Below are 16,027 nucleotides of genomic sequence, written 5' to 3'. Positions count from 1 at the left end.
TAGTTGGAGATGGGGAACTGGGAAATAAGGTACATCAGAAAATTGAGGTTCAAAATCCCTGGGATAGGGAAGAGTATGCGAGTGGCAGGTAAACTGAACATTAAAGAATGACGTGTTCAAGTGGTGTTAATGGTTGGAGAGAAAAACATTAAGGGAGTAGGGGATTAGATTGTTTACAGTTTTTTTCAAAGCCCAAATTCTTGGTAGGTGCTGGTTTTTTCATACTCTGAAGGTCTGGGACGCATAGCTCATGACAAAAAAAAAAAAAAAAAAAAAAAAGGCAGGTAGGGATATGGCCTGGAGGAATCGGTCAGGAGGTATCAGATGGCAGCACAAAGTAGAGTAGCTGAGAAAGAAGGAGCAGGAAAAATGTTCTAGCTTAGGGGAGCACCACAGTAGGCAGTGCAAGAGATAAATGTTAGTGGTCTAGGACCAGGACTAGTGAAGAGCACTTAGAGAGCCCTGGAGTGAAAAGTCTGGAAGGCACATGACTAGTGCAAAGCACTGGGGAGCACCCTGGAGCAAAGATGGTGACCAGGAGTCAGAGAGAGTCTCTTTGTCACCATATTGTTTCTCTAGTGTTTGGAGAAATGCTTGACATGTGATTCCAGGTTATATGACCTTAAAGCCAAATCAAATTAAGACTTGTTTATTTAAAACTACCAACCTACACATCATTTGTGACTACAGTCCCTGCCAACACTGAGTGTATCTGTTGACTGCTGAATCCAAATCTGCCATGATTATTTTGTGGTGGAATTCCAGTTCTGAGATTTCTAAATTAGATCTATAACACATTATTGACACATGAGATTTGGCCCCAACCTGACAAAAAAAGGAATAGTCTTTTCTAGAATTAGGAATGGCTTTCAATTTGTCTGTGGTCAGGATTTCCTTACTCACAAGAGAGATTCCTTTTAAAGTACCTCCTCCTTAGAGGATGGAAGGTAAAATAATATTATTTCCTACTTTCAGCATCAGGACAGCAGTATTTTTTAAAAGTCTGATTATTCTAAGAGAACTTTCAGAATATTCTTCCCTGGCTTCACTTTAATAAACATCATTTTAAAATCTTCCAAATCTTGTGCTTCTATTAATTTTTAAATTGAAAAATTTAAGTTAAATATCTGAATGTATACCTAATTTATGGATACATTCATACACTTTAACACCCATACCACTACAGTACTTTACAACCAATTCAATAGCCATGTTTTCAAGAAACTGCCCAATGTTTAAAATACTCAGCAAAATATTGGAGTCATGTGACCTGGATGGAGGAGTAAACTTCTTTTTTTTCCCAAGACTTCTTAACAAGAAATAAAGCAATTTCAGCTGTTTCCCTAATTCAAGACACCAAGAACCCAAACAAAGAAAAAGCATGATGAACAGAAAAAGCTAATAATCCCTAACACTCTGATTTTGCATCCCCTCTCATATCTCCCGAGTTACTGGAGAACAAGGCTTCACAAGTCAACTTTTATGCTTGCAAAATAACATCCCCCTACTCCACCCCAATCCCCACCCCAAGTGCCTCAGAGATCCAAATGAAGTGAAATTTGTTCAGGTTGCATTAATAGCACAGTAATACTCTGTACATTAACTTAGCCAGAGAATATAGGAACAAAGAGAAAAAGTATAAAATACATGTTTATAGCTGTGTGGCACTAGAACTATTAAGTCTGGGAAAGTCTACTAATGGAAAGAGCCCAGTAATATCCAGCTGGGGCCAGAACTATCTTTACCTCCTTGCCAGAAGTTATTTGGACAGAAACGGAATTCTATATCCCAAAGAAACCACCATCAAAGGGAATGAAATCAGAAAGTGAGTAAAAGAGGAAAATAAGGAAAAATTTAAATTACCAAATATCTTAGGAGGAATATGACTTAATCAAAGACACTGAGATCAACTAACAAGGAAGACAATTATAGAAGGAAATAGGGCTATTACAAGACAAGGAAAATGAAAAATACCCATTAAGGCAGAGTGTCCTATAGATTTTGAAAAGTATGGTTTTCTTAAATGGCTTAAGAGAAAAATAATAATCTGGAAAACAGAATTTATGTCCTATATAATGAAAAGAAAATTATCTGAATAAACAAACTTGGATCCATAGTGGCAGGTCTCACCAAAGAAATGAAAGAGAAGATAGCTGATTGGGAATGCAAATACACAAAAGTTAAGGACAATCTGGAAGAAAAGATGTAAAAATAAAAAAAATAGAAAAAAAAAACCCATGATCTCCATGGATCAAGGAAAACATGCTGATCTTGAATGAGTGGTATATAGAGGCAACTTAAAGATTATAGAGTTCCAAAGGAACATGATAAGTTTTGAATATTATAAGGAAGTTGGATAGAACTTTTAAATAATAAAAACAAAGTGTGAAAGAATCAACTGATCTATTCTAGGAAACACAACAAAACTCTATGTTGCAAATTCTAAATATTTAACAATTACATTGGCAAACAAATTCTGCAAGTAACCAGGGGGAAAAAACTTCAAATTTAAAAGAAATCAAATAACACAAGATTATTTTGTACTTACGAAAAACTGAAAGAAGAAAGGGAATAATGTATTACAAAGAACAAAGGATTTCAAGGTGCCACCCAAAACAACCTACCCTTAAAATCTGAGTCTAAGCATAAATGAAAAGTATATTTGTTTTAAAAAAATAATAATAATGAGGTATTTAAAGCATTCCTAAAGGGGAACCATACCTGAAGAAATAATTTGCTTCTCAAACACACCAGTAAACAAAAATACAAGAAGGATAAATTAATACAGAAAACAAAAACAAAAGAACAGTGAGATTTATTTCTAAATGTGTATACAAGATATAAGGATGGAAGAAGTCAAATAGAAATGATAGCGAAATAAGACTGAAACATCATGGATTAAGCATTACATCCTGTCTAAAGGCAAATCAATGTTATTGCAGGTTCAAATGACAAAATGAAAGGGAACATAGAGAAAGAAAATAGAGGGAAATATATGATGCACTCCAACACTGTATCTTCTTATAGTACAGCAATTTTTTTGTCTTTATGAGTTCAAATGATAATAGATTGATATTGATTTGTTATCTATGGTTCAATATTGATAAGACAATAAATCAGGTAGTCTTGGGGAGGAAAGAGCCTATAGGAGAACAGACAGAAAGATAAAGTGAGGGCTTGAAAAAAGAGGTGATGGGAAGGGACAAACTTTGTTTCAGTGGTGGGAGGGGTATCATAGATGAATGTTTCTATGAGAGGAGAAAGAGATTATATAAATAGATGTGATGACCAATGAGTATGATTCACAAGGAAATGAACTTTTGAAAAGCCATTCATCCTGCAACAGAAAAAAAGGGAATCAGAGCCCTTGGGGGCAAATGACACCAATAAGGATGGGGCTAGGAAGGAGGCTTCAAAAAAAATGGGGGGGAAATGACAAAGGGGAGGACGAAGGTCAATAATGACTTGCACAATGATATGAGGGGCAATATCCTCTTTGGCATGTGCAAGAATTAGTATAAGACGATACAATACAAAGAACATAGAATAACATAGAAATTATTTAGAAGAAATCAAAATAGGTACAAAGACATTTACAGAATAAAATTGAAGAACTAAAGAAAAAATTAACAAGCATCAAGTAAATCCAAAAACAAAAAAACAAAAAAACCAAGGGTTACAATCATTCCATCAGAAAAAAACCAAAAAGAAAATTCTCACTCTTTAAAAAAGATAACTTTCTGTTGAAATGAACCATAAATAAAAAGTCTATATCAATCTATTATCATTGGAATAAATAAAGACAAAAAACTGGCTGAACTACAAGAAGATACAGAGAGTGATGTTCTCTCAGTTTCATAAAAGCTAACATAAAGTTAAACAAAATGAAAAAAAATAGAGCTGAACAAATTGCTGGAGAAACTAGGGTTATAAGTCCTACAGCATCTTCTTAAAAGTACTGCTAAAGAATATACATATTCAAACATACATTATTATTCATGTATGTATGTATTAACACCATGTGAAACTTTATAAAATTTGACTATGTATTAAGGCACAAAGATACTACAAGCAAATATAGGGCAGAAATCATACAATAAAAACAAAAGACATGGACTCAAATGAAAACTAAAAATTATGAAATGGTAAATAATGAATAAGTCAAACAAAAAACAGAGAAGCAATTGATATTGTGGTAAACAAAATGATAATGATGAAACGACATACCAAAGTTTCTGGGATGTAGCTAAAGCAGTCCTCAGGGGGAAATCATATCCCTAAAAACATACATTAACAAAATAGAAAAAGAGAGGATTAATGAACTGGACATGCATTTAAAAAATTAAAAAGTCAACAAATAAGCAAATCCCAAATAAGCACAAGAAAGAAGATAATAAAAATTAGAGTAGAAATAAATTGGAAATAAAAATTTAGAAATGAAGAATAAAATTAATAAAATTATTTAAAGACTAAATAAATGAAAACTTTGTTTGTCTAACTCATATTTAAAAAGGCAAAAAAGTTATCAAATCAACAAAATAGCAAAGAAATGTGGTGAAATCATAAAAAAACTCAGAATAAAAAAATGAATAATCAGAACTATGATATATAGCTATTGATTAGCAAAACAGAGAACACAAAAGAAATATAAAAATGCCTTCAAAAACTCAAAATATCCAAAGTAAGAAAAGATTGAACAAAAATCTTAATTCAATTTCCAGGGAGGAAATAAAATTAGCTATAAAAGAAACAATCAAAGAAAAAACCTACTAGTCCTGATGGATTTACAAGATAATTATATAAAACTTTTAAAGTAAAATTAGTACCTATACTACCTCAAATGTTCTCAAAAAATAAGAAAGAAAGCACTCTACCAAAAATCATTTTATGAGACAGAGACTAATACATAAGCTAGAGGATAATGGAACAGAGGGGAAAAAAACAGTCAATACCAAAAAATGTAAATAAAATCATATCATAATCCCATATCTTTATGACCAAGTTGGATTTACTCTAGTAATGCTTTTGATTTTTGAAGGTTTATTATTCTATTACAACTTTGCTGAAACATTAGTTTCTGTTAGTATCATTTCTAATTGCTTAGAATTTTTTAAGGAAACCATCCTATCATAGATAAGTAGGGGATTTTTTTTCTTTTTACTTGAGAACTTTTAATTTACTTCTTTTGTCTTTATTGCTACTATTAGCATTTTCCAGAACTATATCAAATAAATAGTGGGGAGAGTGAGCATCTTTGTTTTACTTTTCCCTTTACTTGACCAATAAATATAATATTAGCAAAGATTCTAGTGCAGGGGCCAAAGAACTATTACCAATTAAACAAAATTTTTCAAAAACACTCTTGTGTTTGGATTTTCTTTTGTAATATTCATGGGCTAGGATTTTATATATATATTTAAATGTAGTATCAAAAATATATATATTTAAATGAAGTATCAAAATAGAGCAGTTTAAAAAATTTTTAAATATTCTTTGCTCAGACAAAGAGATAGATTTGACCCTCTAGAAATAATATGCAAAAGATCAACTCTCACATAAGAATACAAAGTTACAAAATAAATAGAGAAAAATGACAAAAAAAAAAAACTTGACTGCAGAAACATATTATAGTGACAGAGAATATTAAGACACAGATTTAGAAGAGGACAATAGGGCCAGCCAGATGGCACAGTTGATAGAGCACCAGTCCTGAAGTCAGGAGGATCTGAGTTCAAATATGGCCTCAGACACTTAACACTTCCTAGCTGTGTGACCCTGGGCAAGTTACTTAACCCCAATTGTCTCAGGGAGAAAAAAAAAAAGAGGACAAAATATGTCAAAATGGCTACGTGTGAAGCCTTAAATAAAAATATAAATTCCTCTCAAAATCCAAAAGGATTTAGAGAAGAAAAGTTGGGGGGGGGGGATTAGAGTAATGCAAGAAAATCATGAAAAAAGGAGTGAACAGCATGGTAAAAGAAATACAAAAAATTGGGAAAGGATTTATAAAAATTCAAAAAGATATATAAAAGTAACTCCTTAAAAAAGAATTGGACAAATAGAAAAGGTGGTACAAAAGCTTACTGAAAAAAAAATTCCTTAAAAATCACAATTGGACAAGTGGAAGCTAATGACATTATGAGACAACAAGATATGATTAAAAGCAACATTACAAGAACCACAAAAAGGGGAAGATATAAAAGTTCTCATTGAAAAGGACAGCTGATCTGGAAAATATATTAAATAGATAATTTAAGACTTATGGTAGTACCTGAAAGTTGTGATCAAAAAACAGCCTGAATATCATATTTCAAGAAATTATCAAGGAAAACTGTTTTGATAACATAAAACCAGAGGACAGAATAGAAAGTTCATTACAAATTGAAAGAATCCACTGATCACCACCTGAAAAAGATCCCAAAGTTAAAACTCCCAGGAACATCATAGACAAATTCCAGAGCTCCCAGATCAAGGAGAAAATACTGCAAACAGTCAGAAAGAAACAATTCAAACATTGCAGAGCCACAGTCAAGATTACACAGGATTTAGCAGTTTTCACATTAATGAATCGGGGAGCTTGGAATATGATAGTTTGAAAGGCAAAGGCGTTAGGATTACAAGCAAAACAATATAATCTTTCAGGGGAAAAGTAGATATTCAGTAAAATAGAGGACTTACAAGCATCCTTAATTAAAGAATTAATTAAAAGAATGAAATAATTTGAATAAAAAATTTGATCTTCAAATATAATTCTCAAGAGAAAAAATAAAAAGGGAAAAAAGAAATGAGAAAACATAAAAGATTTAATAAGGTTAAACTTCCTACATGGTAATATTCCTACATGGCAAAATAACATTTATGACTCTTAAGATCCTTATTATGATAAGGTCAAGGAGAGGGAGTATATCTAGACAGAAGGTGTGGATATGAGGAAACTTTAATGAGGTGATACTCACAAAAAACAAAATAAAGGGGTGAGAAAGAAAATTAAACTAAGAGAATAGGGAGAGGAAAGATACAATGGTGTAAATTATTGCACTAAAAAAGGGCATGAAAATGTATTATAATAAAGGGGAAGATGGAAACATGGGGCACAAAGTTTGAATCTTACTCTCATTAGGATTGGCTCAAAGAGGAAATAACATACACACTCAGTTGGATAAAGAAATCTATCTTACCCTATAGAAAAATAAAAAGGGCTAAGGATAAGAAAACTAGAGTGAGGGGCAATGGTGATAAGAATTAAAGCACTTGTAAGGAGACACTGTGAAAGTAAAAGACAAACAAGGATAAATGAGGGGAAAATAAAATGGAGAATGGAGGGAAATAAAATATTTAATTATCATAAATGTGAATATTAATGGAATGAACTCACCCGTAAGATGGAAATAGACAGGAGACTGGATTAAAAATCAGAATCCTGCAATATATTGCTTACAAGAAAGGAATTTGAAACACAAAGACAGAGTAAAGGTAAGGAGCTAGGGAAAAATTTATTTTTGTTGAAAGAGGGGGAAAGCATGGGTAGCAATCATAATCTTAGACAAAACAAAAGCAAAAAGAGATAAGGCAGCAAACTATATCTTGCTCCAAATTACTAGTTAAGAAGGTGACTAGAATTCTTAAAAAAAAAAAAAAAAAAAAAAAAAAAAAAAAGGTAGATATAAAAGATCTCTGGAGAAAATTGAATGGGAATAGAAAAGAATATACTTTTTTCTCAGCAGTATCTGACCTTCACAAAAAAATGACCATACATTAGGACATAAAAACCTCACAACCAATGCAGAAAAGCAAAAATATTAAATACACCCTCTTCAGATCATAATGGAATAAAAATTACAATCCTTAAGAGGCAGTGGAAAGATAGATGAAAATTTATTGGAAAGTGAATAATCAAATGCTAAAGAATAGGAGGGTTAAAGAACAAATCACAGGGGGAAAATCAATAATTTCATGAAAGAGAATGACAACATGACCAAATTTAGGGAATGCAGATAAAGCTTAGGGGGGAAATTTATATCTACAAATGCTTACATCAATAAAATAGATATTTTTTTCTTTTTTGGCCTAGGTGAAAGAAGAGATTCTTTGCCTCAATTTCTACCTAGCTTTAATCACCAAATGAGTATGATTTCAGTCAAACTGAGAGCTGTTGAAGACTTTAGCTTAAAAAAGCCACCGCATCCAGGGACATCTCCAGCTGTCTTGATCTATATCTTGTTATTGAACTCAGATAGTTCTGAAGGGGAAAGTGAGGCAGGTGACCTTGCACAGCCCCCCTCATTTAAATCCAATACATTTGCATGTCATGGCATCACCTCCCTGATGTCATGATCCTCTTCAAGAATGAAGGACAAACAACAATCTCTGTGAGTAAAAGCTGGTCCACAAACTGAAACTGGTCAGTTGGAAGATTCCTTCCTTTTTTCTTTTCTTTCTTTTTCCATCCTTCCCTTTTTTTATTATAGTTTTTTATTTACAAGATATATGCATAGGTAATTTTTCAGCATTGACACTTGCAAAACCTTTTGTTCCAATTTTTCCCCTCCTTCACCCCACCCCTCCCCCCAGATGGCAGGTAGACCAATCAATACATGTTAAATATGTTAAAGTATATGTTACATACAATATATGTATACATGTCCATACAGTTATTTTGCTGCATAAGAAGAATCGGACTTTGAAAAAATGTACAATTAACCTGTGAAGGAAATCAAAAATGCAAGTAGACAAAAACAGAGGCTATATCGTGGTTCACACTCATTTCCCAGAGTTCTTTTGATGCATCCTTCCCTTTTTTTCCCTCTGTCCACATAGGTTATCATATCCTTATCTACAGATGCTCTTAAGAGCATTTTTTCCTTTTTTTTTTTTTTTTTTTTTTTTTTTTTTTTTGCACAAAACAGCTCAGGCTAGATTTCTTTCTTAAAGACCATACCTTAAAACAAAATCAATCTGATTTTCATAGGCCATCAACAGATCCCAGCCAAGCCCCATTTGGTCATTGTTTGGGTCCCAATTCACTCATTTCTGCATTGGCCAGAAATTCTGAAGTCTTTGCCTCCCAGATTAATTTATTTAGATTTTTTTCCCCTTTTTTAGACTAGGTGAAAGAATAGATTCTTCGTCTCAATTGTTACCTAACCTTAATCACTGAATAGGTGTGACCTCAGTCAAACTGAGATCTGTTGAAGACTTAAGCTTAAAAAGGCCGAGGTCTACCACTTCATTCAGGGTCATCTCTAGTCATCTTGATCTATATCTTGCCACTGGACTCAGATGACTCTGGAGGGGAAATAAGGCAGGTGACCTTGTATAGGCCTCCCTTACTTAAAACCAATTCACTTGCATTTCATAGCATGATCTGATCAATGATGAAGACGATGAAGAGCTGTGAATAACTTAAGCTATTCTCAGCAATACAATGATCCAAAATTTTAGCCATATATATATGTATGTATGTTGTTCCCTCTTTAACCCATTCCTGATGAGAATAATGTTTCAATATTACCCTCATCCCACTAATTTTGTTTGCATTTATTTTTTCTTTTTGCCTCATTTCTATAATTTTGCTCCTTTTTATCCTCTCTGCACAGTTTTATATTGCTTAGAATTATCCAATTATACTCAGCTCAAACCAAGCCTTTTTTGCAAACTACTCAAATAAAAATGACAATCATAAAAGAATTGACAGTATTTCACAAATAATAAGTAAATGATTTTATCTTATTAAGTCTCTTATAATGTTCTTAATGTTCATTACATATCTCCTGGATGTTATATGTTGAATTTTCCCTTAAGTTCTTCTACTTTGTTAAAAATATCTGATAGTCTTTCAGTTTGTTCAATGTCCTTTTTTTCATTCAGGATTATAATTAACTTTGCTAGTTAAGTTACCCTTGGACATAACCTCAGCTCTTTTGCTCTATGAAATGCAATATTCCAAGACCTATAGTCCTTCAGTATAATAGTTTCTAGGTCTTGTGTAATCCTTATTGTATTGATTTAATACAATTGATTAAACTGAAAATTGATTTAATACAATTGATTAAATTTTTTTAATTCTTTTTTTTAATTTTGTATTTAATTTTTTAAATAACTTTTTATTGACAGAACCCATGCCAGGATAATTTTTTACAACATTATCCCTTGCACTCACTTCTCTTCCAGTTTTTCCCCTCCCTCCCTCCACCCCCTCCCCCAGATGGCAAGCAGTCCTATACATGTTAAATAGGTTACAGTAGATCTTGGATACAATATATGTGTGCAGAACCAAACAATTCTCTTGTTGCTCAGGGAGCAATTGGGTCAATTGATTAAATTTACATTGTGAGGCGCATTCTAGGAAAATGGCAGAGTAGGTTAGAAAAGTTTTAGTTCTTTAAATTTCTTCCACAGAAAAAGCAGAGCATCACCTTAGAGGGAATGTAGAGCAGCAAAAATAAACAAGAGTAAATAAGTAAACAAGATAAAGATAACTTAAGAAGACTCCAGAAAATTCTTGATCTCCAGGGACAGAGGTTCAGCCTGAATGAAGTTGATATTTTCTTGTTGCTTCCAATATTTTGTCCTTAACCTGAGAGTTTTGAAATTTGGCTATGATATTCCTGTTAGTTTTCCTCCCATATCTGTTTCAGGTGATAATTGGTAGATTGTTTTTATTTCTGCTTTGCCTTCTGATTCCAGAACTTCAGGACATTTTTCCTTGATAATTTTTTTTGTATTATTGTATCAAGATTCATTTTTTTAGGCAGTCCTACTATTATGTTCTTTCTCCTTGACTTGTTCTCCAAATTTTTTTTTCCTTAAGTTTTTGGTTTTCTATTTCAGTTGGTTGACTTTCTGTTCATAATTTTCTTGAATTGTCTTTATTTTCACTTCTAATTTTTCCTTAAACTATATTATTTGGTTTTTAAAGTACTTTTAAAGTTCTAAGAAATGTTGTGCTTAAGATCATTTGATGTTTCTCATTGAAAAAGGGATGGCTTTTTTAGCTCCATTATTTTCCTCCAAATATGAATCCTGATCTTCTTTATCCCCATAATAACTGTCTTATAGTTGGATTCTTTTTTCTTTGCTTACTCATTATTATTGGGATTTTTGTTTTATTTTATTTTTAGCAACTATTAGTGTGATCAAGTTCTAGTCCCAAGACACTGGGAATAATGCCCCAAGCCCCAGGTCTTTCACACTGTTATTTTCTGAGATCTAGCCCAGGGCTCAAACTTGGATTCTCCTCTCCACTCCTAAACATGGGATAGAGCCATTGGTCACATTATCCCACAAATAATTTTACTCCCTGGCATCCCTCTAGTGGCTGCAACCATCAGCTGTCTTCTCTTCCCTGGAACCCAAACCAGGAACTCTGCTCACCAGCAGGTGCCCACAGCCAACAGGGGCCTGCCCCTCTGTCACTCTTACCAGATATGTATTAGTTCTTTATTTCCTCCAGCAGCAGCCCAGCCCAGGATGCTTCTGGTCAGCACAGCTGTGCTTGACATCCCTTCAGAGTGAAAGGTCCTTCAGTTTTCTCCTACTCAGCCATTAAATCCCTTGTACTGTCTATAAAATGAAAGCTTCTAAGGCTGACCTGCTTCCCAATCCCCGCCAACTCCAGAGCTTCTTGTTTGTTGATTCTGCAGAGTTGACTTGAAAATGTCTGTTCTTCACTTAAGCTGAACCTCTGTCCCTGGAGGTCAGGCATTTTATGAAATCTTCTTAGATTGTCTTCATCTTGACTCTTGTTTATTTTTGCTGCTCTACTTTCTTGTGAGGTGATATTCTGTTCTTTTTTTCTGTGGAAGAAATTTAGAGAGCCAAAACTTTTCTGATCTACTCTGCCATTTTCCCAGAATCCTCCCCACAATGTTAATTTAAGTAGCACATTTGATCTTGAATCGCAGATATCCCGTGTAGATGTCTGGTCCCCGAAAATATTCTTCTCTGGACATTCCCTTCCTCAAAGCAGCTCTAAAAGAGTTCCTCCTAGAAGACTTGTTTCTTTGGTTTCATGTCACTTGCAGAAATTTCTAGAAATTTGCTAAAACTTTCCAATAACAAAAGAATACAATTTTGTATAATTCCTAAATTTAGTTTTCTAATAATAGTTCACAAGATAAGAACCAGTCTAGATCTTATAGTTTTAATTCTATTAACAACAGTGCTGTAGGAACAACATTACAATTTAAATATAATTTTATATGTAAAATCTTTAACCCAATTTTGAGAACTTGTTACCAAAACTTACTCAAGATCTGTATACCCCATTAGAAACATCTGGAAGCTGATATATAGAAAGACAGACAGACACGTATTTCCTAATTTTTAGAGAAAACAATATAATTCTGTTGATCTCTCAATATTAATTTTAATAGAAAAAATTTAAACTTTTATATCTTTAACTTCTCCCTCTCTCTCTCTCTCTCTCTCTCTCTCTCTCTCTCTCTCTCTCACACACACACACACACACACACACACACACACGAGGATATTTTCCCCATATCATCTGCCCCAAAATGAGATACTTCATGAATATAACTATTAGCAAGTAGATAAAAAAAAAACTAATAACTGATTTATTTAGTTTCTTAGGATATAGAATAGATTACAAATTCAGATTGAAATAGTACTTGAACTCAGATGTTTCAGTGTTAGTCTATTAATGAACAGATTTGGTTTTGCAACAACAAAACTTCCACTATTCAACTGCCTTGTGACAGAAATTTTCTATGAAATGAAAAAGAAGGGACATGATTAGGATGATATCAAGACTGACCCCTCAAAGACACAGACTTGACATGACATGAGCTATAATGGGGAAAAACTCCTTTAGTTTTGTTTGATTATAGGCATAAGGCATATTTGCCAACTAACTCTTGTAACAAAGTTTCACATTATTCATAGGGCATCAAAATCTAGATTGTGAATAAATCAGATGGGAAAATTTCTTGTTCAGAAAAGAAATAACATAATGGGGAAACTGAGTCAAGAGGCTCCAACTGGTGCCTGTGCCAAGATTGTCTTTTCAATTTTTCCCTGGCAAAAACATCCATCTGTAGCAGTTCTGAGATGTTGCTCCCTTTAGGCAGCACATTGCATTCCCTTTGAATGGTGGACTGTTGGTTCCATGATAATTCAGATGACCATACATGAAATATCAGCTTACAGTCCCAGAAGATTTTATCTCAAATAGCAAAATTTCACTAATTACAGCTTAGGATCAGATTATTGCCACCACAGCTAATAATGAGTACAAATACATTTCATTTATCTTTCATAAATTAAGAATAGACACATTTTGGAGTTTCACACATATACAGTGACTACAAGTTCAAAAATACAGTGAATAGTTAGTTTAAAAGTTCTAGAAAATTCCTGACTACTGTAAGTTTCTAGACCAACATATATGAATTGAAATTACATCTTTGATCTGAAATTATCTAGCTAGCATTTATAAAAATAATTCTATTATTCATATTCACAACTGATGGTTAAACAATCCTAGATAATATTCATTCTTTTTATTATAAGCAAAATTCTAAATTTTCCCATCTTGGTTGGGAAAGGTCCTAGTTCCTCAAATTTTAGATTTTCAGAATTCTATTACATATTGTTTTCAGAGCTGATGTGATCTTATCACCTCTAAATTGAAAGTCCCAAGGAACTTCACAGATAAAGATAACTTAAAAAGTACTTTGCTATTTGTTCTCTCATAAGCATATTATTACTATACATTTTAAAGCAAAATACACCCCATGAAATATTTGGCAATTTAAAAAATTTTTATCACATTTTAAACAGTTCATCTCATAATCTAACAGCATTTCCGAAACAATGTCTTCCCAAATTTTACAATATATAACAATTTAGAAGCACAATAATAGCATAATTTAGTCAAATGCATTTAGTGTAAATGTCAAAAGTGACAAAATAAATGCCTTATCCTACTCTTTCATCTGATCAATCTTGGCATTTTATACCAATTACATTTAAATCAAATATTCAATATACACAATGAATGATTACTATATATAAGGCACTGTATTAAGCACGTCAAAATAAGTCATTATGCACAATTTAAAAAAAAAATTCAAAACCTTTAATTTGACAAGTAGGAGTGGATTATCTAAGGAGGATTAGGGGGAATGACATTTCATATAGGCCATCCCAAAATAACCATAATTCATTTTGTAGGAGTAGGGTGGTTCAATGGCCAATTTTAATTTCTTTAATATACAATAATCAAAAAGCCATAATGATTTGTCTGCTGGATCCCTTGAGTTTTAAACCAAACTTTCCCCAATTGAACAGCATGCTTTTTTGGTCATTCCTGACTGATTGGGAGTTCCATATACATATACATACATATAGATATATATTCATTCCCCAATAGGTAAGTGAACAAAGAATATTAACAAAAAGTTCTTAAAAGAAGAAGCACAAACTATTAACAAACCACAAGAAAGAATATTCTAAATCAATAATAATAAAAGAAATGAAATAACTGATTCCATTCCTACCTTGAAACACAGCAAAGGAAACAAAAGATGGGAATAGTTAATGAATTGTGGTGAAATTTACAGATTGTCACATGTTGGCATAGCTGTGAATAAGTACAACCATTTTGGAAAGCAATACCTAGACATTCTATTATTAGGATTATATCCACATGAAGGTCATTGCTAGAATAGTCCCATATATACTAAAATATTTACAACACTTTTTTTGGCAAAAAATTGGAAAAAAAAAAAAAGTAAAAGCCTATCAGTTGGGGAATGGCTAAATAATGTGGCACTTGAATGAAAAGTAACGTTATTTGAATATCACTTGAAAGTAAAATATTATCACTTTACCATAAAGAAAAATGTAATGAAAAATAAAGAAATAAGGCAAAATTCTCATGAACTTGGGCAACCAAGTAAGTACAACCAAGAAAATAAGGTTTCCAATAATTATAACATTGTCAATAGAAAGAAAAACCACACATACATGAAATCAAAAGAAAATGTTGTAAATTATAAAGAAAAAGTATGGCTCATAAGAAATTATATGAGAAGCATTCCTACCTCACCCCTTTGAAGAGTTTGGAGGTTGGCAAGTGTACCTTGAACAAATTTTCAGACTTCTTAACGTATTGATAAGTTTTGTTGATTTTTCCCCCTCTTCTTTTTTTGTCTTAAAAATACTATGTGTTATATGAGATGGCTCTCTGAGAGAAGTAATAGGAAGGATAATGGAGAAACTATAGTGATTTGAAAACACAAAAGATTTCAACAAAAGTATATTTTAAATATTCAGAAAATCAGTAATGTCCTTTTAAGAAACCAACATGTAGTTATACCCCTAAAACAATGCTATAAGCAATTAACATATCTACTATGCAAATTGTTATCATTGTAATAAAAGTCATAATGTCATGAAATAACTGTTAACTTTAAAGTTGTTACAAATAGTTATGCAAAGAGTATGCAGAAAATCAAAACACTTGTTCTTATCCATAACCTCATCAATATAATGCATCACTTCATATCCCTGAGAAATAATTTTTATAAAAATATTGACATGGAATTCTACATATTGTTCACATGAGAAAGAATTGCATCTATTAAGACTAATAATAAGACTAAAATAAAACTGGAAAAAGCAATATTTTCCCGGAATCAAAACTAAAAATAAATAGAAAGTATAAAAAGAAATATTTATAGATTTTTAAAATTTGAAACAAAAAATGGAAAGTAATTTTAAAATAGCTAGACTAATAGTCTGCACTAAGTGGAGAAAAGACAAAATTGAATAATATGTCTTGAAAAAAGGAAGAAAATCCTAATGAACACACACACAAAAATGACAAAAATTAAAACAAAATTTAAGATATCAATATAATAAAGTAAATGAGCAAAAAGATATTAAAACTGGTCATAGTAAAAACAAAAGTACCAGCAAAATAATGTTTTGGTCATGTATACTTATTGTGTATCTAAGTTCTATTTTAATATATTTAACATCTACTGGTCATCCTGCCATCTAG

General features: G+C 32.3%; 1 protein-coding gene across 3 annotated transcripts in view; it reads right to left on the bottom strand.

Moving 5' to 3' along the window:
• ABCD2 (ATP binding cassette subfamily D member 2) overlaps window positions 1-16,027 on the bottom strand; it is a 108,113-nt gene that overhangs the window by 31,365 nt on the left and 60,721 nt on the right. Inside the window, exon 8 of one of the 3 annotated variants that reach the window (XM_031940466.1) lies at window positions 4,228-4,277. The exons of 1 other annotated variant lie outside the window; for it this stretch is intronic. In XM_031940466.1, coding sequence (XP_031796326.1) covers window positions 4,270-4,277 — 8 coding nt within the window. In that variant the 3' untranslated portion in view covers window positions 4,228-4,269. Of the gene's footprint in view, window positions 1-4,210; window positions 4,278-16,027 lie in introns of those variants that run through there. One more of the 3 variants, XM_023504672.2, reaches the window with a different exon arrangement.

The sequence above is a fragment of the Sarcophilus harrisii genome, chromosome 5 (assembly GCF_902635505.1).
Source record: "Sarcophilus harrisii chromosome 5, mSarHar1.11, whole genome shotgun sequence".
In the NCBI taxonomy this organism is placed as follows: Eukaryota; Metazoa; Chordata; class Mammalia; order Dasyuromorphia; family Dasyuridae; genus Sarcophilus; species Sarcophilus harrisii.
This window is presented reverse-complemented; position numbering and strand designations above follow the sequence as displayed.